The sequence below is a fragment of the Nycticebus coucang genome, chromosome X (assembly GCF_027406575.1).
Source record: "Nycticebus coucang isolate mNycCou1 chromosome X, mNycCou1.pri, whole genome shotgun sequence".
NCBI lineage: Eukaryota > Metazoa > Chordata > Mammalia > Primates > Lorisidae > Nycticebus > Nycticebus coucang.
In genome coordinates, this window is record NC_069804.1 from 56404227 (window position 1) to 56429489 (window position 25263).

Sequence of the window (25263 nt, forward strand, 5' to 3'; positions counted from 1 at the left end):
TCTCTAGTATGGCTTCCATTCCTCTGGGGCATTCTTCTTCCCCTTCTGGAATTCCTATAACTCGTATGTTGGAACGCTTCATAAAGTCCCATAATTCTGACAGTGAACGTTCTGCTTTCTCTCTCTTCTTTTCTGCCTCTTTTACTATCTGAGTTATCTCAAAAACTTTGTCTTCTACCTCTGAAATTCTTTCTTCTGCATGGTCTAACCTGTTGCTGATACTTTCCATTCCATCTTTAAGTTCCCTGATTGACTGTTTCATTTCCTTCAGCTCTGCTATATCCTTTTTATATTCTTCATATCGTTCATCTCTGATTTGATTCTTTTTTTGGATTTCCTTTTGGTTATTTTCCACTTTATTAGCAGTTTCCTTCATTGTTTCCATCATTTCTTTCATTGTTTTCAACATGTGTATTCTAAATTCCCTTTCTGTCATTCCTAACATTTCTGTATAGGTGGAATCCTCTGCAGTAGCTACCTCATGGTCCCTTGGCGGGTTTGTTCTGGATTGGTTCTTCATGGTGCCTGGAGTTTTCTGCTGATTCTTCCTCATGGGTGATTTCTTTAATCTGTTTCCTTGCCCTAATTTTCCTTTCACTTCCTCTTGCTCTTTAAGTTCTCTTGCCTGTGGAAGTTGTGGGCGGGTTTAGACGGATTGAACGCATGCAACCACTTGCCGGTTTTCCACTGTTTTAGTCCTCCTCTTGGGGTGCAGAAGTCTCTCGCTGACTCCCTGTATCCTCTCAGTGGTGATGAGAGGCAGATCCCACCAGCCAGAGATGCCTGGAGTCCTATATCCTCAGACTCACGGTGGCCAGGTGCAAGGAAGCTGTTACTCGGCTGCCATCTTGCTCCACCCCCCCCATCTTTTCTTTTACAAGAAATTTAGTTTCCTATCTTTGGAAGAGTTTAAATAAAGGCTACATGAATTACAATCTCCAGATGCTCTAGAATGTATAATCTGGAGTGTAGATGACTTTTAATGTAATTTCTCTTCCCATAGTCAATGACTCCATGTTAATTTATTAGAAAGGGCTAACCTTTAATTTAGTCTTCCAAGCAGCTCCTTGTTTTTAATTTTCTCCTTTATATTCTTTTTTTATATCCCCCAGGCTCAAACCTTTCATCTGCTTGTGACTCCTCTCTCTTTGCCTCTTTCTTATATTTAGGTTTTCTCTTGATACCAACTCAGTATCTATTATTTGTCCTCCCTTTCTATCATCATTCTGCGGTTTAAATCTGTGTTGCCTAAATTAATCTATAGCCTCTTCTCTGAAATTTTGGCCTCTAGTTTTTCCCTTGTATAATTCAACCTATATTTCTAAAGTATCCCTCTGATCCATTCTCTTCCCTTGCCAATCCATTCCTAAACTGAATGAATTTAGATCATATTGCAAATCTTCTCGTCTTTTTATCTTGGCATTAAAAATTCTCCACAATCATATCCATGCTACCTCTCTAAACTAACTTTCTCAAACTCTTCTGGTGAAATGGATTCCCATTTCACTCTATTCCAAAAAGGTTCTTCTGAGTAACAGAGTGACGCAGCAGAAGTGTGCTGGGCCCATAAGCCAAAAAGGTTCTTCTCAGCTTTTGCTTATACTAGTTCCTTTGCTCAGGACTTCCCCCCCCAACCCCTAGTCCCCTGCCACTTATAAAATCCTATTTATCTTTCAAAGTCAGTCTTAAATCTCTCCTCTATTAACTCTTCCCAGAGGACTCTAGCCCACACTTATCTCTTCCTCTGCTGAACTCCTATGCCACTTGCTTGTCTGTTTCATTCATCTGGCAGTCAATCATACATTTCTGAGAACTGTCATTTATCTTGAGTATTGTCATTTAACTCTTTATTTTGTATATATATTTTCTCTCCAATTACCTAAGAAGCTTATTGAAGCTAGGAGCCAGGATTGTACCTTTCTTTCCAACTCTGCGAAATAGGACTGGGTACCTAGTTAGGGGTTGGCTCATTAATGTGTACTGACTATTTTCCAATAGATTATCCAGTTACTATGTCACCACTTTAATAGACCACTGAGTACATGATTAATATTCTCTCACCCTATTTATCAGGCATTGGTAGTGACAGAGGACATAAGGGACCTTTAGAGATAAGGTACATACATACATACATACATTAGAGATAAGGTACATACATATATTTGACTGTTTAAGTCTTAAGCAAGATGAATTGCTAAGAAGCTGGTGGTGAGACATTTCACTATCAGCTAAAAGTGTTCCTTCATAGATTTAGGTCCCAGAAGTATCTTCATAGTGGTTGTGATTACAACTTGATACTTACAACTCTTTCAAGAAAGTAAATAGGCAGATTTGTTTTTCCTTTCTAGTTTGTGCTGGTTACCTATGTGTTTAATTCAATGAAGTCAGGACTGGCACATCAATTATCTAGTGACTTTCTCTAGCTATTTTTGCATTCTTAGACTAAAAATTAAAATTCAAAATATAATATGTGACCTTTTGTGCCAAATTTAAAATGGTATATGATTCATGAGAAGCATTCCAATTTGAATAGAGATAATCCAAGAGATTCGTCCACAGGGGTGAAGATGGGAGCAGAGCATGGAAGTCACAACTTTTTGTGGCTACTTCCAATGCTGTGCCATAGTGGCCTCATGGCTGGCAGGGGTGGGATAGTGGTGGGGAGGCTGGGGGGGGGTTGCAATTGTGCTTCTCTATCAGTAAAAGAGGAAGAAAATAACAAAGGAGTAAAATTTTGAGTGCTAAGTCATATAAAGATCATCATCAGATGCTAAGCAAAGGATCTCTCATTTAAGCATATACAATGTAGGCCTTGGAGATGCCTTAATGGCATGTGGAGAGGCCACGAGATAGCCATTTCATTATGTTCCCCCATCATAGCCATAGGTAGCAGAATGTATAATTATGAGACTCAGTGGTCAGTAGCCTGAGAAATTCTAGGGTAATAGGGATGGAAGGCTATTCTCAACAGCATTATTTTTATTTCTAAACCCAATTATTACCAAACCACATCACATACTGCTTATCCCAAATGGCTATAACAATCCTCTGCCTGTTGCTAGTTATTTCCTGTATCAAGTTCTTTTAAAGGCTGGATTTATCATCCTGTTTATCTTAAATACCTCCCCAGCAGAACTTTGCTTTAAGCAAATCCAGGGTTCATCCTAAACCCTGACTTCAAGATTGCCCTCACCTCACATTCATATATTCATTTGAAAAAAATTATTGAGCCTCTGCTCTATGCCAGACACTGCTCTAAGTTAAATAAATGGTCCAAGTCCCTCCCCTCTTGAAACTTATATAACTTCTAACTGTGGTAGTATATCTGCAGAAGAGCAGACAGAGTGCATTGCAGAGTTTGAATGGTGTCACCTCTTGTTATTGGGATCAGTGGCCAGTGATTTGGCATTGCCAGGGAGAAAAAGAGCCCTACTGAGCTTTGTGGAGTACTGCTCCTTGCTCTTCACACTACATTTTTTTTGTGGTGGACAGGAAATAAAAAGGCAAAATTGCATAGTGGTTAAGGACATAGGCTTTGGAGTCACATAGCCTCGGTCCAAATTCTGAATTTGCTACTGAGTAGTTATTTTACTTTGGTTTGGTTCCTTCCTTTTTTGAGCTTCAGTTTCCTTAGTCATTATTTAGTCATGCAGGAGGTTCAAGTCAAGAGTTCTGATTGCAGTTTTCCTGACCTAAATGTGTCTGGGTTAGCTGCTGACATACATCTTGAGTGCCTCATTCATTGGGACACATTGAGATCTACATATCAAGTGGATGTGTACCAAAGTATCTATACCACATACTTACAAAGGTCTAAGTCTAAATGAATTACTCCTATTTATGAATAGTTCCAAACAGGTTTCCTAATGGTATCTACCTAGAATTCATAAATAGATAATCTCTGCTTCCATATTACTTTTTCCCTGTTTGAAAGGTTGCTTGACTGATGCAATTAATTATTTACCCATGAGAATGGTATGGATTATCTACTAGTTTCCTTACCTTATGAATTTCTCCCTGTTGGACGGTTTTTATGACATTGATCCATTCTTCCATGTCTTTCCGGTTGGGTGCAGCCAGGGTGACTTGTCGCTGCGGTGTAATAACCTAAACAAAAAGTGAGATTGTCAGCTGGTTCTCACTCCACAACTTTTCTACCAAAGTTTGTGAACTCTCTAAGAAATTAGACAAATCTACCAAGTACAATCCAAGGGCCACTTTTAGCTCCTTAGATACCCATCCAAAATAATAATAACTAACACTTTCATGGTACTTACTATGTGCCAGGAACTATTCTAAAGCCCCTAGTGTATATTATTTTATTCAATCTTCGTTACAACCCCAAGAAATAGGCATTATTACTTTTCTTATTTCATAGCCACAAATACTAAGGCAAAGAAAGGTAAATGATTTTCCCAGGTTAACCCACAGCTAAAAAACTAAGCCAGATTATTTGGCTCCAGAATTCATGCTTTTAAATACTAAACCATGCACCCATCTATTACTCAAGTGAGGTCCTCCACTTGCTTCCTGCTGCTCTGTCTTCTTAAAGTGGTAAAAGTGCATATGCTTCATCAGAGTGTGCCTCTTTTTGTATGGGAGGAGAGTGAAATGTCCAAAAATCTAGTTTATTTTTTTCTTAAGGGAAGACACAATCAGAATAGAATTTTATACTCATTTCTCTTAATCCTGCTTAGTGCCAGCACCCAGGCAGGAATAATAAGAAAGCCATGCTAAAGGTCTAATAGATATAGATCAGGGGCAGGACTTGGTCTTTTCCCAGAAGACAGAAAGAAACATGGATAGTCATTGTTTCTATGGCCCTACTACCAGCCCACTTCATCTTGGAGCTAGAACTCACCACATCAACATGCAATTTATTTCTCCATTTGTATGTCGCAGAGTGATTCTGTAGTAAATGGAAATAGGAACTATTTGGAATAATGATAATGGCCACTCCTTTGGTCCACATTCATTCTTGGGTGGGACTGATGTGCAGTGCCTTTGTACTTTAATTAGGCTAAGGGGAGGCCTAGTTCTTGGAATTTCTTTATAAAATGGAGACTAAAAACATTAGCATATAGGCTTATCACCCAAAGGTTTAGGTTTTTAAGTCTGGTCAACAGAGCCCTCAGCTTTACCTTGGGTCAATGTGATTCAATGAGAGAAATAAAAACAAGGTCTCCTTCTTTGATCCAGCTGTTCTATTTTCAAAGGAGTATAAAACATGGACCAGCCATGGAAGTTAGGTATTTGGTCTGTAGCTCTTTGGTCTGCTAAGTGCCATCCTCTACGTGACTAAAGAGGAACTCCAGTCTCTAGAACCCACCACTGATGCTGACACTTCTGAGAGGAGCTGGGTAGAAGAATTTCTGGGCCAAGAGACTTGTTATTTTTTCAGTGAGTTTTTTGGTCTGGATTCACTTGAATGAATAAAGCCTATGACATTTCAACTGCATCAACCCCTTGAATACTTTCCTAGAAAATCCTCTGCTTCCTTTGAGGTATTCTCATCAGTAATCTCAATATGGGGTAGGTTTCAATTTAGATTTAGGTTCTTATCTTCCTTATCAAAGGAGAGGATGTCATGTAACTTGATTATCATGCTAATTTCTATAGCATATTACAAGTCTCTTGAAAGTCTCCCAGTGACACTCTTCTAAAGCACCTTCACCAGAAGGACTGATTTTGTAAGAGTCACACACACACGCACACACACACACATCACCCTCTGAAATCAGCTTAGCTTAGTATTAGGCTAGAGATAGGGGAAAAGACCATCACTTTTCTCCCCATCAGTGGGCTTTTCAATTATTCAACATTTTTGTATGAATAATAACACTTTAGGATCAAAGGAGTCTTCGAAACTCTGAAGATCAAAGAGGTAACAAATGGATATGGCTTCTTTCCAGCTAGCCCCCACCACTGCCCATTCAGTCATTCCCAGTCTTACTTACACAAAAACTGTGGCAAAGATTTCTACAGCTGGTTTCTGCCACCGCAACCTGAGACAGATCAATTGTTTCAAAGAGTGCAAACTAGAAAGATACAAGAGGGAGAGGGACAAGGAACCATACGATTAATGAGGCAAAAAAGACATTTAAAAGCATATACATACACATACATTCACTGACAGGCATGATACAATCATTTCTCTGGCTTGTGGGCTGGGATTTATTTTGCAATGTGATTTTTTGTGAAATATCATGTGACAAAAGACAAATCAAACTAAATCAAAACATAACTCTTCTCTAAACATTTATGTGGATTTATAGGGAGGCTTGGATTAGTCAGCAACATAAAGATTCATGCTGGAGAAGATAATGGGATATGGCTTAGTGGAGCAGATTCCTGTTGGCTCTTATTTTATTGGGTGTCAATCTTTGGCAGTGTTGCTAGTCCCATCCAATTTGAGGCTTGTGAATCTTTATACACTGGTAATGATAGATACCACCCACCCATCAGGAGGAAATCAGTGTAATGGATACAGACAGGGCTGGATTCACTGGTATGCAACCTGAACAGTCACACAGGGCTTCATGTTCAGAAGGGCCAAACACTTGTTTTAATGCTCTGCTGTTGCCATCTTGAAATTCTTAATAATTTTATTTTTGAGCTTGTATTTGGCAAGTAAAGTCCAATGGGACAGTGGATCATGCATATGAACAGAGGAAATATGCACAATGTGTATTTTTACCCTAGGTCTTGTCTCTCCGTTTGCATTTGTGATGCAAATGAGCATAGAATTCCAGTAGACCCATGATATGTAGAAGTTTAGCAGAACTCAAAAGCAAGTACAAGGTAAGTGTGTTACATCTAGGACTAAGTGGGGCAGCTGACAGCCCTGAGAGGCCACACTTTCTATTGGAACCAGAACTTGCTTCAAACATAGAAAAAAGGCCATAGTTTCTAAGAAATGTGAATAACCAAGGAGCCCTATTGTATTCTTCTTTATTCATGTTATCTCCCTGGGTTAGCCAACCATTTGTGCTAAAAATAATGCCATCAGAGGAAAAGGAAAGATAGGGTAACCCATAGTCATTTTTCTTTTCAGTCAGAAAGTATTAGTAGAATGTGCAAGTATCAAGTAGTGAAATAAAAACAGTTGAGCTAGTTTTATGTAGTTCTGTGTACTGGTGAAAATATATATGCATGCATGTGCTACTATTGATAAATAAAAATTGCATAATTTTGATAATTCTTCATATGAATTAATGTAAATGCTTTTACATTTGCATTTAAAACTAGTACAGTATACAAGTGTAAAGATAAATGGTAAGATTCATACTAATTATTTAAGAAAATTATTTACTTAGAATGATGCTAAATAACTAATAAAAAATGCCATGACAACTCATTGCTTTGTATTTTAGTGTAAATATAAAGCCTTAAATGTTAGTGTCTTTAATGGAACTTTCCCCTGTTTTTTGAATAAGGGGACTGTAGTTTCATTTGCACTGGGCCCCACAAGTTATGTAGTTGGCATTGGGTGCAAAAGCTAAGCAGGGAAACTAGGAAATGAAAGGAAAACAAGAGGGGGGAAGAAGAGAAAAGTGTCCCTCATATGGCCCAAAAGGACAAATTAAAAAAAAGAATAGAGTATTTCAATTTCCACCCTAATGTTTGCCAGTGTGTCTTTACCTATTGGTCCATCTCTACACATTAATGTTTCCTGGTACCTACCCACTAACCCAACTGACAAGATTGTATACATTACCGCGGGGTGGTGTGCAAAGCAGAGCTTCTGTCCTCGAACCAGAAAGTATCTAAGCTTCCATCTCTTGAAGGAGTTACAGTTCTTCAGCAGAGGTCCTTCCTTCAGTATTTTCTGAAAGATAGAAACATAGTGTTGAGTAATTAGATAAATTTTCAAGACTGTATCACTTGTTCTCTCAGATGGAAAGATCAAATATCTAGCAGACGCTATCTCTGTAACATATCTGAGAAATGGCCCGAAGCCCAGGCAGGAAGACAATGAAATTAGTTCAGTCAGAAAAGGCATTGGTTACCCTTGGATAACACATTCAGATTGACATGGGCTTCATGTTTCTTAGGATACACAGCCCAAGAACCATGGAGTACATCTCCATTTGTGGTATGGGTTAGTGGGGAGGGACATGAACACATAAACAGAAGAACAATGTTCCTAGGAAAGAATGAGTGGTAGAGGAAAACGGTGTAAAGGCAGATTTTTTGGCTGTTTCCTTGTGGCTCTAGATCGGTGGTTGGTTCTCAACCTTCCTAATGCCTTCTGATGCCATGACCCTTTAATACAGTTCCTCATGTTGTGGTGACCCCCAACCATAAAATTATTTTCATTGCTACTTCATAACTGTAATTTTGCTACTGTTATGAATTGTAATGTAAATATCTGATATGCAGGATGTATTTTCATTGTTACAAAGGGGTCGTGACCCACAGGTTGAGAACCACTGCTCTAGATAGAGCCTTACTATCAGCTCTTTTATAGTGTTTCTTGAATATTAAGTTGGATCATGTCCCTGCCCTGCTCACAAGCCTCCAGTAGCTTCTCAAAACTTTTAGAACCAAATCCAAAGTCTTTCCCATGACCTTCAGTGGATTCATGATATGATGAGGGAACAAGTGCACAAAAGGGACACCAAAAAAGATCCACCTTCTGGTTACTTTCTTTACATATCTCATAATCTAACCACTGATTTTCCAGCTACTTGCTGAACAGACTGACCCTAACCAAGCTTAGAGTCTGCTTATCATTTGCATCACCGAGAAAGTTCTGAGTTTAAATTACAGGATACAAACCAACATGCAAGATTGCCATTTGGCCCAGTGCAGTGGCTCACTCATGCCTGTAATCCCAGCACTCTGGGACGCTGAGGGTGGGTGGATCACCGGAGCTCACAAGTTTGAGACCAGCCTGAGCCAGAGCAAGACCCCATCTCTAAAAATAGCCAGGCGTTGCGGTGGGCACCTGTAGTCCCAGCTACTACTTGGGAGGCTGAGGCAAGAGAATCACTTGAGCTCAAGAGTTTGTGGTTGCTGTGAGCTATGACACCATGGTGTTCTACTGGGGGTGACACTCTGTCTAAATAAATAAAAAAAACACCAATAAACAAAGTTGCCATTTGGAAGAAATACTCACCCTCATTAACTGGAACCAAACCCATAATTAATAGACAAAGGGCCAGACTGAGTTTAAGTCACCAAATCAAGGCTCTACCATGAATTTCATTCATCATCTAAATTAGAATTCACCATTGGGAGTGTTTTGTTTGACCTACCTAGAGTTTTTCAAAGGTTTTAATTAGTTGATAATATTTAAAAGGTATAAGATTTCATACAAAAATCTAGATTTCCTGTTTCTTTTTTAAAAATAAGAATAGGCCAGGCCCAGTAGCTTACATGTGTAGTCCTAGCTACTTGAGAGGCCAAGGCAGGAGGATGACTTGAGCCCAGGAGTTTGAGGTTGCAGTGAACTATTTACACTATTGCACACCACCACCCTTGACAGAGCAAGATCCTGTCTCTTAAAAAAAAAAATAAAGTGGTAATATTGAACTAATATTCTCACATGGTAGCAATCTGTTGGAACTGAGTAGCAGCTAACTCAGCAAGCCTTTGAGTTTCGGACCATGATCTAAGCAATTCTTTGCCATTCTTGTTCTCTTAACACACTCACACATTTATACACTGTGTTCAATTGTCTAACAAATTAGCTAGTGCTAATGGACAGAGAAACTGAACTCTGCATCTCAACTGAAAAGTCAATTCATGAGCAATCACAATTTACCAGAGCCCTCTTGATAATTTCAGGGAACTTCAAGGTTATTGTCCCACCCTTGAGATGCAAAAGAATGGTGCTTAGGAATCAGAACAAAGAGAACAATAAGGTCTTGTGGGAAGGAAGGAAGTTGCAGAGAGAGTGGTATATTTAAATTGTTGAAATTGAGTCATAATGAGAAAACAACTCTTGTCTAAGCGTTAAAAATGATGTTCCTTTCCTGTCTCTGGCCAGGTGGCCTGTAGTACAAACTCTCAATGATGACATTTAGTTTTCTATATCTGAACTCTCTCACCTCTATTTATATACTCCTCCGCACCAAGTCTTCTTGATACCTAGTCAGTCCTATTTACTCTTTTCTTCTGCTAAAGACGTCTTTTTAAAATTTGTTTTGCATTAATATAAGGGTATATAGATTAGGTTACATCGTTTGCATTTGTAAGGTAAAGTCTCAAGTAGTAGTTGTGCTTCCCCAAGGAAGTGTGCCATTTACCCATACATTGTACGTATTAGGTGAAAACTTACCAACGCCCTACCCCCTCCTTCTTTCTTGAATTTAATTGAGTTTTTCTCTTGTATGCCTATTGTTGGATTTGGAGAACACTCTCTTAAGTAAAGTTTCACAAGAATGGAAAATCAAGCATCCCATGTACTCAATACTAAACTGAAACTTGTAGATTAACAACAATCTGCTAAAGACTTGAATCCTAGATTTTAACTGCTCCAACTCTATACACCTGAAGGGCACATGTATGTATGTGTACACCTGTGTGTGCATAATTTCTGCCCTTTCCCCAAGTTATTATGCTCTGCCAATTATTAAATGCTTCCTTTACTGTCCTTATTTTTTCATATATAACATTTCCTATATTAGCTTATTTACAGGATTTGCTTGGATATTTTCTCCTTTTTTAAGTTTAAAGCTTTTTAGTTTAGACTGTCAGATATCTACACAACTACATTCTCCTGGCCTCTTCTGGAAAGCACTCTTAAAGAAGAACCCATTTTTTTTTTTTTTAGGCATTGCAAGCCATGGACTAGTAAACTAAGATCTGCTTTATAACCTGTGAATATGATAGCACAAGAGGCTTTAGCTTAGGCATTTGCCAAACTCTTACATGATATTGTAGGAAGCAAAAAAGAGAAATTATTATATTTCTTCCAGTTCCTATTTTATTGACCTCCAGATCACATATCCTACCCCAGCAAACCATCCTGCATGGTTATTCGGATCCTATTTCCAGTAATCCAGCACCTACCCCTAACTCAGACCCTAGCTAAGGTCTACCAGTCAGGGAATCATTGAAGACAGTAGAAGTACATAGGAGTAAGGTTTCTACAGCTCACTGTAACTAAGTTAGTATAAATGTGAGGTAGAGTCTGGTAAGTTTGTATATTATAATCCCCAGAACAAACACCAGAAAAATAACTTTAAAAAAATGTTAAACCATCATAAAACAACAATGAAATAACATTACACATCGATTAGAATGATTAAAATACAAAATACACCACCAAATGCTGGCAAGGATATGGAACTAGAGGAACTCTCATTCATTACTGGTAGCAAAGCAAAATAATATGACCAGTTTGCAAGACAGTTTGGCAGTTTTTTACAAAATCAAACATACTCTACCATAAGACCCAGCAATTGCAATCTGTAGTGTTTATCCAAATGCATTGACAACTTATGTCCACACAAATTCTGCACACAGATGTTTGTAGAAGTTCTATTTATAATTGTCCAAACTTAGAAGCAACTAAAATGTCCTTAAATAGTTGACTGGATGAACAGACTGTGGTATATCTATACAATGGAATATTATTCAGTGACAAAAAGAAATGAGCCGTCAAGCCACAAAAAGGCATAGAGAACTCTTAAAGGCATATTTCTAAGTAAAAGGCTACATACATTATTAATTAAACTGTTTGACATTATGGAAAAGGCAAAATTATAGGGACACTAAAAAAATCTCAGTGACTACCAAGGATTCAAAAGGAGTTAGAAAGGAATAAATAGGCAGAGCACAGGAGATTTTTTAGAGTAATTGAATTACTCGGTATAATACTATAATAGTGGATATATATTGTTATATATTTGTCGGAACTCATAGAATGTATAACACCAAGAGTGAACCCTAATGGAAACTATGGACTTTAGTCAATAATGAACAAATATTGGCCCACCAATTGCAACATCTGTACCTCACTAATACAAAGTGTTAATAACAGGAAACTAGGAGAGGTGAGGAGGTATGTGGGAACATTCTTTACTTTCCATTCAATTTTTCTGAAAACCTAAAACTGCTAAATCTTACCTATTAATTTTTTTGAATGAACAAACAAAAATAGCCAGGGAAACTCTACAAAAGAAGAGAAATTAAGGGGACTAGCTGCTGTTTAGATTTTAAACCCTAGTATAAAGCTACAATAATAAAAAAAAATCATTAAAAGAACATAGACATATATCCACGGGACATGGCAAGGGCCTATAAATGTATTCATTAAAAAAAAAAAACTCTATCTATAGTCTGGCTGTTTGGGGGAGTGGCTATTTGAGTGCTTTAAGGCATATGAGGCCATCTCTTTTATATTTGATATCCAGGGTCTGAGAAAGGGAGAGTTTCAATGTTTGTCTACCAATAGGGACTGAGGAGGATTCCTGAAGTGGATGGTGAAGTTGCAGAGCTGCCTTCCAAAAATAAATCATTATAAATGATACTAGCAAGTTATTATTATTATGAACACATTTTGGATCAAGTCTGGAACCACTCTAGCAGATGCCATAGCTTATCAACCCAAATAATCCCTTATAATCCCTTGCCACCATAACAGGGCTAGCATCCTGTGAGAATTGACCTTGTTTTGCCTATCAGCTTACTTTATTTCTATTGAAAGCCAAATTACCCTCTGGAAGCAGGAGCACCTAGTCAACCATGACAAGAACAGAATGTCAATGCTAGAAAATAGTAAGCTCTGTGGTTCTCAAATTGTTTAGCTGGATAAACCCCTTCACCAAGTTAAAAGATCCAAGAGGGCATTGACAGAAAGAGCCAAATAAAGTAGTATTACCTTGAATAAGATTACTAACAAAGTTAAAACTTTGTTTTTGGTAAGCATAAGCAAATTACTAATCCTAACCCCAAACACCTTACATTATGAATATTACAAAAGACCAAACTTCACAATTATATGGAAACAAACACTTAGGGATTACACATTTTAAACAAGCACTTAGGGATTCTTTCCATTCTAATGACACATAACCTTGAATTCTCTAGCCAAAATGCTGCAAAAGACCCCTTTATACTTTTTTTTTTTTTTTTTTTTTTTTTTTTTTCAGTTTTTGGCCAGGGCTGGGTTTGAACCTGCCACCTCCAGCATATGGGGCCGGCGCTCCACTCCTTTGAACCACAGGCGCTGCCCCCCTTTATCCTTTTTTAACTTAATTTTTATTAAATCATAACCGTATACGTTTATGGGGTACAATGTGATGATTCGATACACAATGGGGAATGCTTAAATCAAACTAATTAACATAAACATCATCTTACTTTTTTGTGGTAAGACATTTATAATATACTCTTAGTTGTTTTGAAACGTACCCTTGCATTGTACACATTAGATGAGATCCTGCCAAATACCCTTCCTCCACTCACCCCCCCTTCACTCCCTTCTCCCTCTTCTTCTCTCTTTCTTTCTGGACTATATTTGTGTTTTATCATTGATATGAATGTGTAAGTGTTTTTAAATTGGTTTCATAATAGTATTGAGTACAATGGATACTTTTTTTTTCTATTCTTGAGATAATTTACTATGAAGAATATGTTCCACCTCCATCCAGATAAACATAAAAAATGTAAAGTCTCCATCTTTTTATGGCTGCATAGTATTCCATGGTATACATATATAACAATTTGTTAATCCATTCATGGGTTGATGGGCATTTAGGCTGCTTCCATGACTTGGCTATTAAGTGCAAATGTCTTGGTTGTAAAATGATGTTTCTTCATCTGGGTAGATACCTAGTAATGATATTGAAAGATCAAATGGTAGGTCAACTTTTAGTTTCTTGAGAATTCTCCATACTTCTTTCCACAAAGGCTGTATTAGTTTGCAATCCCACCAGCAGTGTAGAAGCATTCCCTTCTCTCCACATCCACACCAACAGCTACAGTTTTGGGATTTTGTGATGTGGGCTAATCTTACTGGAGTTAGGTGATATCTCAAAGTGGTTTTGATTTGCATTTCTCTGATGATTAAACATGATGAGCATTTTTTCATGTGTTTGTAGGTCATGCACCTGTCTTCATCAGAGAAGTTTCTGTTCAAATCTCTTGCCCACAAAGAAATGGGGTTGTTCTTTACTTATTGATAAGTTTGAGTTCTCTGCAGATTGTAGTTATCAGATCTTTGTCAGAAACATAACCTGCAAAAATCTTCTCCCATTCTGAAGGTTGTCTGTTTGTTTTACTTACAGTGCTCTTAATTGTGCAGAAGATTTTTAGCTTAATCAGATCACAGTAATATATTTTTGGTGTTCCTTCAATTGCCAGGGGGCTCCTCCTCATAAAATATTTTCCCAAGCCAATATCCTCAAGCATTTTCCCTGCACTCTCTTCTAGTATTTTTATAGTTTCATGTCTTAAATTTAAATCTTTTATCCAGTGAGAATCAATTTTTTGTTAGTGGTGAATAGTGAAGGTCTAGTTTCACTCTTCTACAAGCTAGCCAGTTCTCCCAGTATCATTTGTTAAATAGGGGATCTTTTCCCCCAATGTATGTTTTTGTTAGGCTTATCAAAGATCAAATGACAATATGTGATTGAGTTTGTCTCTAGGTTCTCTATTCTGTTCCATATATCTACATCTCTATTTTTGTGCCAGTATCATGCTGTTTTGATCACTGTAGATTTATAGTATAATCTGAAGTCTGGTAACATGATGTCTCCTGATTTGTTTTTATTTCTAAGTAATGTGTTGGCTATGTGAGTTTTTTTCTGATTCCATATAAAATGAAGTACTATTTTTTCAAGTTCTTTAAAGTATGACATTGGTGATTTGATAGGGATTGCATTAAATCTGTAGATTGCTTTGGGCAGTATGGACATTTTAACAATGTTGATTCTTCCCAACCACAAGCATGGAATGTTTTTCCATTTGTTAACATCTTTAGCTATTTATTTTCTTAGGTTTCATAGTTCTCATTATAGAGATCTTTTACTTCCTTTGTTAGATAAATTCCCAGGTATTTCATCTTCTTTGGCACTACTGCAAAAGGAATAGAGTCCTTGACTATATTTTCAGCTTGACTATTGTTGGCATATATAAACAATACAATGTAACACTGTAACTTACTTTTTTTTTGGAGACAGAGTCTCACTTTGTTGCCCCCAGTAGAGTGCTGTTTTATCATAGCTCACAGAAACCTCAAACTCTTGGGCTCAAATGATTCCCTTGCCTCAGCCTCCCAAGTGGCTGAGACTACAGGCATCTGCCACAATGCCTGGCTATTTTTAGAGACGAAGTCTCACTCTGGTTCAGACTGGAATCGAAGCTGTGAGCTTAGGCAATCCACCTGCCTGGACCTCCCAGAATGCTAGGAGTACAGGTGTGAGCTACCAGTGTAAGTACTGATTTTGTATCCTGAAACACTGATAAACTCCTTGATCACTTCTAAGAGTTCTGTAGTAGAGTCCCTGGAGTTTTCCAGTATAAGATCATATCATCCATGAACAGTGAGCGTTTGACCTCCTCTGACCCCATTTGAATACCTTTGATCCCCTTCTCTTGCCTGACTATAATGGATAGACTTCCATTACTATGTTGAATAGCAGTGGTGACAATGGGCATCCTTGTCTAGTTCCAGATGTAAGTGGAAATGTTTTCAATTTTATTCCATTCGATATGATATTACCTGTGGGTTTGCTATAGATGGCCTCTATCAGTTTAAGAAATGTCCCATCTAAGCCTATTTTTTAAAGTGTTCTAATCATGAAAGTATGCTGGATATTATCAAAAGCTTTTTCTGCATCAATTGATAGAATCATATGATCTTTGTTTTTTATTTTATTTATAGATTTGCATATGTTGAACAAATCTTGTAACCCTGGGATAAAACCAACTTGATCGTGGTGTATAATTTTTTTGATGTATCATTGAATTCTGTTTGCTAGGATATTATTGAATATTTTTGCATCAATATTCATTAATGATATTGGTCTATAGTTTTCTTTCTTTATTGGGTCCTTTTCTGCCTTGGGGATCAAGTGATATTTGCTTCATAGAATGAGTTGGGGATTCCTTTTTTTTTTCTATGTTTTGGAAAAAGTTATGTAATATAGGTACTAGTTCCTCTTTGAAGGTTTGGTAGAATTCTGATGAAAAGCCATCTGGTCCTGGACTTTTTTTGCAGGGGGGAGATTTTTTATAGTTGATTCTATTTCAGTGATTGATATGAGTCTATTCAAAATTTCTAATTCTTTCTGGTTGAGTCTAGGAAGGTAGCATGCTTCCAGGTATTAGACCCCTTTATCCTTAACTTTAACTGCTCTCCCCCTTCCTACTTCCATAACCAGGTCTCTCTTCCTCCTTTACCTTTTGGGTGTAGAAAAATGAGGTAAGGAGGTGAAAATAAGGAGAGGGATTAGTCCCTCCAGAAGATTCTCAGAATGCTGGGATTTCTGAACCCTCTAGAAAATTTCTAGACCCTGGCAATTTGAAATACTTATTGATATAAGCAGAATTCAGCCTCTTCTATCAACCTTTAGTAATGAAACTTTTTATTTTTCCTTCCTGGTACTTAAGAAATGAAGAAATGTCTTTTCTTATTCACTCATCTTTTTCCTGCTAATTAATGACAGCCTGTTATCCATCCAAAGACACAGCAAACCATCAAAACCTTTAGTTCACATTCTGTAAAACTAATATTTGTAAACAAGAAAAAAAAGAGGAACTTTATGATGCACCTATCATTGGATAGACTGCTTCATCTTTTCTCAGTTCCAATGTGTACACACCTTTTTTAGGCCATGTCAGGAAGCTAAAGAAGTTGTAGGCACATTCCTTGTCTCAAAAATATGGATGGTAAGAGTGGAAGTGGAGGAACTGATAATTTATGTAGTTGAACACAAACTTATGTGAGCTTATAGAATCGTTTGAAAGAACAATAGGACCTTCATGTTCATGCCCCTAAATGTTTATCTTCCAGTTCAAATGAAGGGTTCCACCAAGACAATGGTTATCCATGCATACATCCTGTTGTTGGGTATACCAGCCAAATCCCAGTGATTTCCTTGCTATGCCATAGTACTAAACTGGTCTTTTTTTTTTTTTGGAGACAGAGCCTCAAGCTGTTGCCCTGGGTAGAATGCTATGGCGTCACAGATCACAGCAACCTCCAACTTCTGGGCTCAAGCCATTCTCCTGCCTCCGCCTCCCAAGTAGCTGGGACCACAGGTGCCCACCACAACTCCCAGCTATTTTTTGGCTGCAGCCGTTGTTTGGTGGGCCGGGCTGGATTTGAACCTGCCAGCTTAGGTGTATGTGGCTGGCGCCTTAGCCACTTGAGCCACAGGCGCCGAACCTAAACTGGTCATTTTTTTTTAATTTTTTTTTTATTGTTAAATCATAGCTGTGTACATTAGTGCAATTGCCTGTACCCATTCTAAGATGCACCATAGATGTGGCCCCACCCATTACCCTCCCTCCACCAAAACCTCCCCCCTCCCTTCCCCTTCCTTGGCCCTTTCCCCATAGTCTTGTGCTATAGTTGGGTTATAGTCTTCATGTGAAAGCTATAATTAAGCTTCATAGTAGAGCTGAATACATTGGATATTTTTTCTTCCATTCCTGAGATACTTTGCTAAGAAGAATATGTTCCAGCTCCATCCATGTAAACATGAAAGAGGTAAAGTCTCCATCTTTCTTTAAGGCTGCATAATATTCCATGGTATACATGTACCACAATTTGCTAAACTGGTCATTTTTAATGCAAATGCTTTAAGAAAAGGGCTTTCATTATTTTGAAATGTCATCAAGTGATTAAATTTTTTAAAAAAACTTGTGAGGGCCAAACAAAATATTTATCTAAGTCAAAATTGGCCTACAGGCAACCAGTTTGGAAATTCTGAACTATGGCTACTGTCACATCATAGAAGGTTGTAGTATGTGAGTTCAGAGTTCATGTGTATTATGGAGAAGAGTTAGAATGCCCGAACAAGAGTTTCTTAATTTGTAATTATCAGCTCTGAACTCCCACAAATACCTAAACTTGGATCTTGGACGTGGTAAAATACCTGTAGTCCTTTGCCTTCTAAATGCTATACCCCTTCGGAGAAAATTCCCTACTCACCCAGTTACTGTTTCTACATAAACAATTATCATAAAACCCAATAAGCCAGCCAGGAAGCCAGTTTGAACAGGCAGAAGCCAAAAAATCAATCAGAGTTGTCCCAAATCTATGAAACATAATACATGAATGCAAAGCAACCTTTAATTGTTTGGTGCTACTAAACTGAACCTGAGGACCTGATACAAAACTGGAACAATAAGCAAACAAGCACATACATCTTGTAAAGGCAGGGATTAGAGGGAGATCTCTTGCCTATCCTCTAAGTCTAAGAGGATTTGCATAGTGCTTCCCAGCCCTCACACAGATAATATCATCTCATTGTCCCCTCAGCACAATCATGTGGAGTGCCACATCCAAGTTCTAGGCAGTAAATCTGAGGCTTGAGTATTTTTCCTAAATTTGCTCAAGGATCCACAAATACAAAATGCTGGTGGACTCTGCTTCCTCTCCCCATGATAAGAAAACTGGGAGGGCTTGGTTAATTAGTATATACAAGACAGACTGAACACATTCCCCACCCATTCCCTACCAAACTGTGTCCTAAAAGACAAGACCATGTAGATAGCTAAACTTTAAAAGTTGTTCTGTGAACAGCTCTGAATACTCAGTACTAGAACAGTAATGAGCTTCCCTCCAAGAAGCAAATGGTAATCCTTATTTTTCTACAGATCTAATGTTTTATGGTGAACAAGAAGGAGATATGTTTTTTTTTTTTTTTAGTGACTATCCAAAATCAACAGGAAGAGTAATTAGAATTCACAGGTCTACAGCACTTTATGATTGACAAAGTGCTTTTTCTTTAATATAGAATTCTCCCATTAACCCTCTGTAAGCAGTGAAAAACATCTTCTAACTCAATTCTGTTCTATAAAAGACATCCTGAACTTGGTTTCTTCAAGTGACTTGCCCATACATTCTTATTTTTAAGACATCATAAAGGAATTTGCAACTTTTCCTCTCAAATAAGACTGTCCATGTTTGTTTTGCATGTTTAAGACTTTTCAGTGTCTTTGGGCTAAAATATTTGTCAAAAGAATGCATCTCTAATGTTATTATGAAAGACAATGAGAAATAGAACTCTACATAGGAAATTTCACTTGGTGGCCACCTTTACAGGCACACAGCTATTTCCTAAAATGGGACATATATACAGTCCTCTTGGTCCAAGCTGCCACATTTTGTGGAATATCTGCAATGCTGCAGATAGAAGTCAGGAAGGGTTGTAGGGTCCTTGTACATATTTAAATACCATGGTATCACTTGATGTCTCTTAAACCAAAACACACTGCTGGCAACCTTCCTATTTCTTCCTCCAGTTCTATCTGAATTTAGAACCCACATAACATTGTGGTCTCTACTGTTAAACTCTCTAGGCTGGCTGTTTTGTAGTGGGAATGAATATGGTGCTAATTTGTCTATTGTCCCAAGCTCAGTCACTACAGAGCTCAATTGGCTTCATTCAAATCCAAGAATTCAGGACTCTAACGCATAGGTAATTCAGGTCCCGTGTACAGCGTTCACACAAAATGTCTGTGTTGAAATTGTGCAGCCCTTACAGAGAAGTCTAGAGCTTTGGAAAACATTGCTTGAGTTTCATTTTGGATCCTCTTTGGTATGCCAATCTCCAAATCCATTACTCCCGAAACCCCCACACCCTGACACAGGTATTCTCCCTCCCTGATGTTCTCTACAACTTAGCATACATAAATTAATTACCAAGAAGGATAAGCATTTTATTCTCTCCATATTCATAAAAATATCTCAACAGGGTCTATAAAAGCATGCCAATTTCCTATATATAACACCAGCCTGCTGCTTAATTGGGAAAGGGCAAGTACAACTGCTGCCATGACCTTTTCTTGTGCTCCTTTCAAATACCCAAAGCTTCTACTATCTGCTATGTCTGCTTTTCTGTGGTTTGGTGGATTTTTGTTCTTTTTTTTTTTTTTTTGTAGAGACAGAGTCTCACTGTACCGCCCTTGGGTAGAGTTCCGTGGGGTCACACGGCTCACAGCAACCTCTAACTCTTGGGCTTACGCGATTCTCTTGCCTCAGCCTCCCGAGCAGCTGGGACTACAGGCGCCTGCCACAACGCCCGGCTATTTTTTTGTTGCAGTTTGGCGGGGGCTGGGTTTGAACCCGCCACCCTCTGCATATGGGGCCGGCGCCCTACTCACTGAACCACAGGCGCTGCCCAAGGTGGTGGATTTTTGATATAAGAGGCTTTGTAGAGTTTTTACCCTTTCTTATCAAAAGAAATCCTTATTACATAGCCAAAGTGAATTCCACTCAAACAAAAGGTAGGCAAGCATCATGACATGCACCACTACCTGTTATTAGCTGGCCTCTCTTCTAATATCTCATGCTACTCTTTGTGAGGGAGGCTGGATCAAGTTGTAGGATGAGTAGGCTGTCACTCCCCAAGTAAGAATGAAATTCTAACTATGAGCATAGCTGGGGAGACCTATGGCTCCTTCAGTTAGACAACCTGGAACATCTATTCTCTTTGCTTTGGGGGTGGGGGTGCTGTCAAAAAAGCCATTTCCTACACAGGTCTGTCAAAGTTGATTCAGAGCAACAGTGTTTAATTTGGTTAAAATGCAACTCCAGGTGCTTTAAGCTTTAAAAAAGGCCAGAACCATGGCTTCATTGAAAGCTTTACATTCCCAGGGTCCCATTGACAGTGGCAGGAGTCAGACAGACTGGCTCCAGCACTTACTAGCTGTGTGACCTTGGGCAAATCACTTAACCTCGCTGAGCCTCAATTTCCTTGTCTGTTAGATGAGTATACCCTGCAGAACATGTGCCTGCCACTCTGGAAAATGAGTCTCTTGTCCCTTGTGCATTGTGGACCCAGGAGCTACTGCCATAGTTCCACCCATGCCACTACTAGAATCTTTAATCCCTGGCTGGCTAAAGGCTGCAGCAGAAGAATGAAGAACACAGTAGCCACCTGTTTTCCCTAGAGTTTCAGCACTAAAGCCAGGAGAATGATGGGCAAACAGACACTGCTGGTCACCCAACGCACTGAGAAGCCAGATCTTCCTATTGCCTAGGCCTGCAAGGACAATTGCTGCAAATGCGCTTTCACTCCTTCCTGTACTAAGGAAGAACTATAGAGGATCATCCATGTTCCTACTTTCTATTAATGAAATAAAAGAAAGTTGAGAATGATGCTTTATTAATTTATTTTTTTCTAAATAGGCCAAAACTTTAATCAATTTCTTGCATATCATTCAAAAGATATTTTATACGCATGAACAAACATGTGTATGTATACATATATTCTTTTTCTTCATGTAAATCTTAGCTTTCTGTGTATAATGTTTTGTTTCTTGCTTTCTACACAATATATCATGGGGCTTTTTCCATATTGGTACATACTGGGTTGCCTCTTGGTATGTAAAATTCTTTTTGGATATAAAATAATTTATTTAAGTGGTCTCCTATTGATAGACAGTGGTTTCAAATCTCATTTTATTACAAACAATACTGCAACGACTCTCTGTATATACATTCCATTTTGCGCTGGTGTGTGTACATTGATAAAATAAATGTTAAGGGTTGGTGACTTTAAAACTAGTACATTGGAACCATAAAGCCTAAACACCTCTAAGTTTAAAATTCAGCAAAAGTAGCAGTGTAAGTGGAACCTTAGCCGATAGGGCTATATATCCTCAAATCTTTCTACCCCCTTCCCTTTCCCTTTTTTATTACTGGAGTTTCCCAGGAGGGGTAAGGAATACTAATTGTTTGGGGGATTGGGGAATATAGCATCATTCTCAACTTTCTTTTATTTCATTAATAGGAAGTAGGAACATGGATGACCCTCTATAGTTCTTCCTTAGTACAGGAAGAAGTGAAAGCACATTTGCAGCGATTGTCCTTGCAGACCTGGGCAATAGAAATATCTGGCTTCTCAGTGCGTTGGGTGACCAGCAGTGTCTGTTTGCCCATCATTCTCCTGGCTTTAGTGCTGAAACTCCAGGGAAAACAGATGGCTACTGTGTTCTTCATTCTTCTGCTGCAGCCTTTAGCCAGCCAGGGATTAAAGATTCTAGTAGTGGCATGAGTGAAGCTATGGCAGTAGCTCCTGGGTCCACAATGCACAAGGGACAAGAGACTCATTTTGCAGAGTGGCAGGCACATGTTCTGCAGGGTATACTCATCTAACAGACAAGGAAATTGAGGCTCAGCGAGGTTAAGTGATTTGCCCAAGGTCACACAGCCAGTAAGTGCTGGAGCCAGTCTGTCTGGGTGAGTGATCTGGGCTCAGGCCAACAAGGCGCAGAAAGTGGTTACCTGGCTCTTGGTAATTGTCTTGGGTCTAGCAGCAGCCAGGAAAGGCGAAGAGCTCTGCTGAATCCTCTCAGAGCTACACATAGGTTTGAAAGCTAGTTTTGCTGCCTATTAGCTGTGCAGCCTTGAACTAGCCATTTCACCACTCTGAAAGGCCACTTTTAAGTTGGTAGGATGGGGATATGAACTCTGGTCTATGTAGTTCAAAGTCTATTCCTATGCCACAAAACATTCCTTTAACTTAGCTAACCTTGACCTTAGAAGAGAGCAATCTTAGCTATCCTTATTCTGTTAGAAATTATGAAAATATGTCACCAAGAGGGGCTGCACTTGCCCAAGTCAAACTGAATAAGTGGCAGAATTGGGTCTTGGCTTCAAGCCACCCTATTTCAGTGGTGTGTAGACTCCCCATTGAACTTCCTACAGTGAGTGAAGGTACCCTTTAAGTGCAGACCTTGAATTTGCTCTGTATTGGCAGTACCTTCTGGAACATGTGCATAGTTTGAGGGCTCCAGGGGAATAGCACGGAAAGGAATGTAAAGAGACAGCAGGAAGATGGTTTGACTCTAAGAGTGGGATCAAGACAAAGGCTGGGTCAGAGCTTTGGAAGTTTGAGGGAAAAAGTGGCTTATGGGAAGTCTTCCTGCAGAAGATTGGTTTTGTTCTACAAATGCAGAGAAGAATGAAGGTTCTGAGTAGGGGAAGGATTGCTTCTGAGCCTTGGAGGAGCCAAAATCTTAAGAGGAAGGAAATGCAGTGAAATGAAGTTCTGTGGTTAGACAAAGTCCCAAAAGGAAAGATATCAGGGTATTTTAGACCCTAGTCCTCAACTAAGATCAGAGAAATGAGGTTATGAATTATCTTATCTAGCACCACTGAATTACCCGAAAAATGTCAAAGCAATACCTGATTCCAACTATCTTCTTCTCAACCCTTTTACCCAACTATCAGCCACCAGAAATGAAGGTTATTCTAATATTCTGTGGATGTTTCTTCTCTTAGGGACATGTCCCCCCACTGCTTGTAACTAATCCTGGCCCCCACCACCATGGCATAGGTGTGGTTTATCCTAACAATCTACTCTGAGACCAGTGACTCCTATTCTGATTCTGGTAATGGTCCTCATTAGAAGCAGCAAGAGCAGTAATTTCTTCTCTAAGTTTCTGTTTGATCATTCCCCTCAAAGGAAGAGAGTTGTTGCTGGCTGACAGATGGCTGCTATTTGCCCTTGCTTTACATGCATTAGCTCATTTAGCACCCACAGTAACAGCCCAGTGAGGCAGATGAAGAAGTTGAGAGTCACAGAGCTTGAGTGACTAGTTTCAAGTCACAATGACTAGCAGAGGTGGGATCTGAATACTGATCTGTTTGACTCTACTGTTCCCCCCTCAATACCAAATGGCTACGTGATGATCATCATGATCTGACTTGAGTGCCAGATCCAACTTGAAGATAACTTCAATCTACTCCTTCTTCTTTCCCCATGGGCTACTATTTTACCCCACAGAAAAATCCGTGGATGACTAATGTCTGCAGATTTCCCACTAATTTAGCTGAATTTCTCAAACGGGATCATGTACTGCAAATGATTTCACAATCAGTGAGAGGAAAAGAAAATCAGAGTCCTTTAGAGAGGTACCTATAATATTACAATCCCCAATTTTTCATATGTTGATACTTTGTAACAATATGCTGGACCATGCCTAGGAGCTTCTAAATCTGGAGACTAAAGCCTTTAAAGGTATTTACAAATGCTTTCAAAAAGAAAAGTTGCAAATATACAAATACACTTATGTGTCACTTAATGACAGAGATGCACTATGAGAAATGTGTCATTAGGTGATTTTATCATTGTGCATACATCAATGTACTTACACACAAACCTAGATGGTATAACCTACTACATACCTAAGCTATATGGTATAGTCTTTTGCTCCTAGGCAACAAACATGTATGGCACGTTACTGTACTGAATAGTGTAGGCAACTATAACACAATGGTAAGTATTAATATTTGTGTATCTAAATGTAGAAAACATACAGTAAAAACACAGTATCTGATGTGATCACTATAGTATATGCAGTCTGTTGTTGACCAAGACCAGTACACAGCACATGACTGTATGCAGCTTATTTGGCTACAACTCACTTAAATAGCAAAGAAGTGAAGAAAATTCAATTTCAATGCTCTCTGTGCTCTGGTTATCAAAAGTACCTGTCTCTTTTCAATCATAGATTTATTTTTTAAATATTTTTGAAAATATATTTAGAGGGCATAAATGTTTTTCTTTTTTATTGTTACATGGATGTATTGCATAGTGGAGAAGTCTAGGCTTTTAGTATATCCATCAACTGAATAGTGTATATTGTATCCAGTAGGTGATACTTCAATATGTACTTCATATCACCTAACCATATGTACTTGGGGAGTAAATGTTTACCCAGGAGTTGGGGAGATTGCCTTATTGCTAAACTGGACTCAAGTAGATAGCCATCTGAAGGTCTGAACAGGACCTAAGAATATATTCACTAATAAGTCATCTTGGGATAAAGTGGTTAGATAACAAAGAAGAGCTATGTGAGTTTTGGCTTTTAATTTTTTTCTCAGCCTTATGAAGTGGTATTGACAAGAATCATGAGGAGGAGAGAGAGAAATTGATTCCAGACCCATTGGTTATGCTTGTTTCTTGTAGCAATGGTGATCTAGGGAAGATGAAATTCACTAATTCACTAGTGTTTGTGTATTAGTAGTGAGAATGGAAGGAGTGTGTGTGTGTGCATGTGAGAGAGAGAAAGAGAATGCCTTGGCTGGCTTTCCCACCAATGGTAGGTGAGAGCAGGAGCAAGGTATCA

The 25263-nt window shown here is 38.6% G+C and overlaps 1 protein-coding gene across 1 annotated transcript in view; it reads right to left on the reverse strand.

Moving 5' to 3' along the window:
• The window catches only part of DGKK (diacylglycerol kinase kappa), a 164938-nt gene that overhangs the window by 66942 nt on the left and 72733 nt on the right, over window positions 1–25263 (reverse strand). The window contains exons 2-4 of the mRNA XM_053580723.1: window positions 7718–7828; window positions 5958–6038; window positions 4003–4107 (exon numbers count right to left, since the gene is read on the reverse strand). Coding sequence (XP_053436698.1) covers window positions 4003–4107; window positions 5958–6038; window positions 7718–7828 — 297 coding nt within the window. The remainder of the gene's footprint in view (window positions 1–4002; window positions 4108–5957; window positions 6039–7717; window positions 7829–25263) is intronic.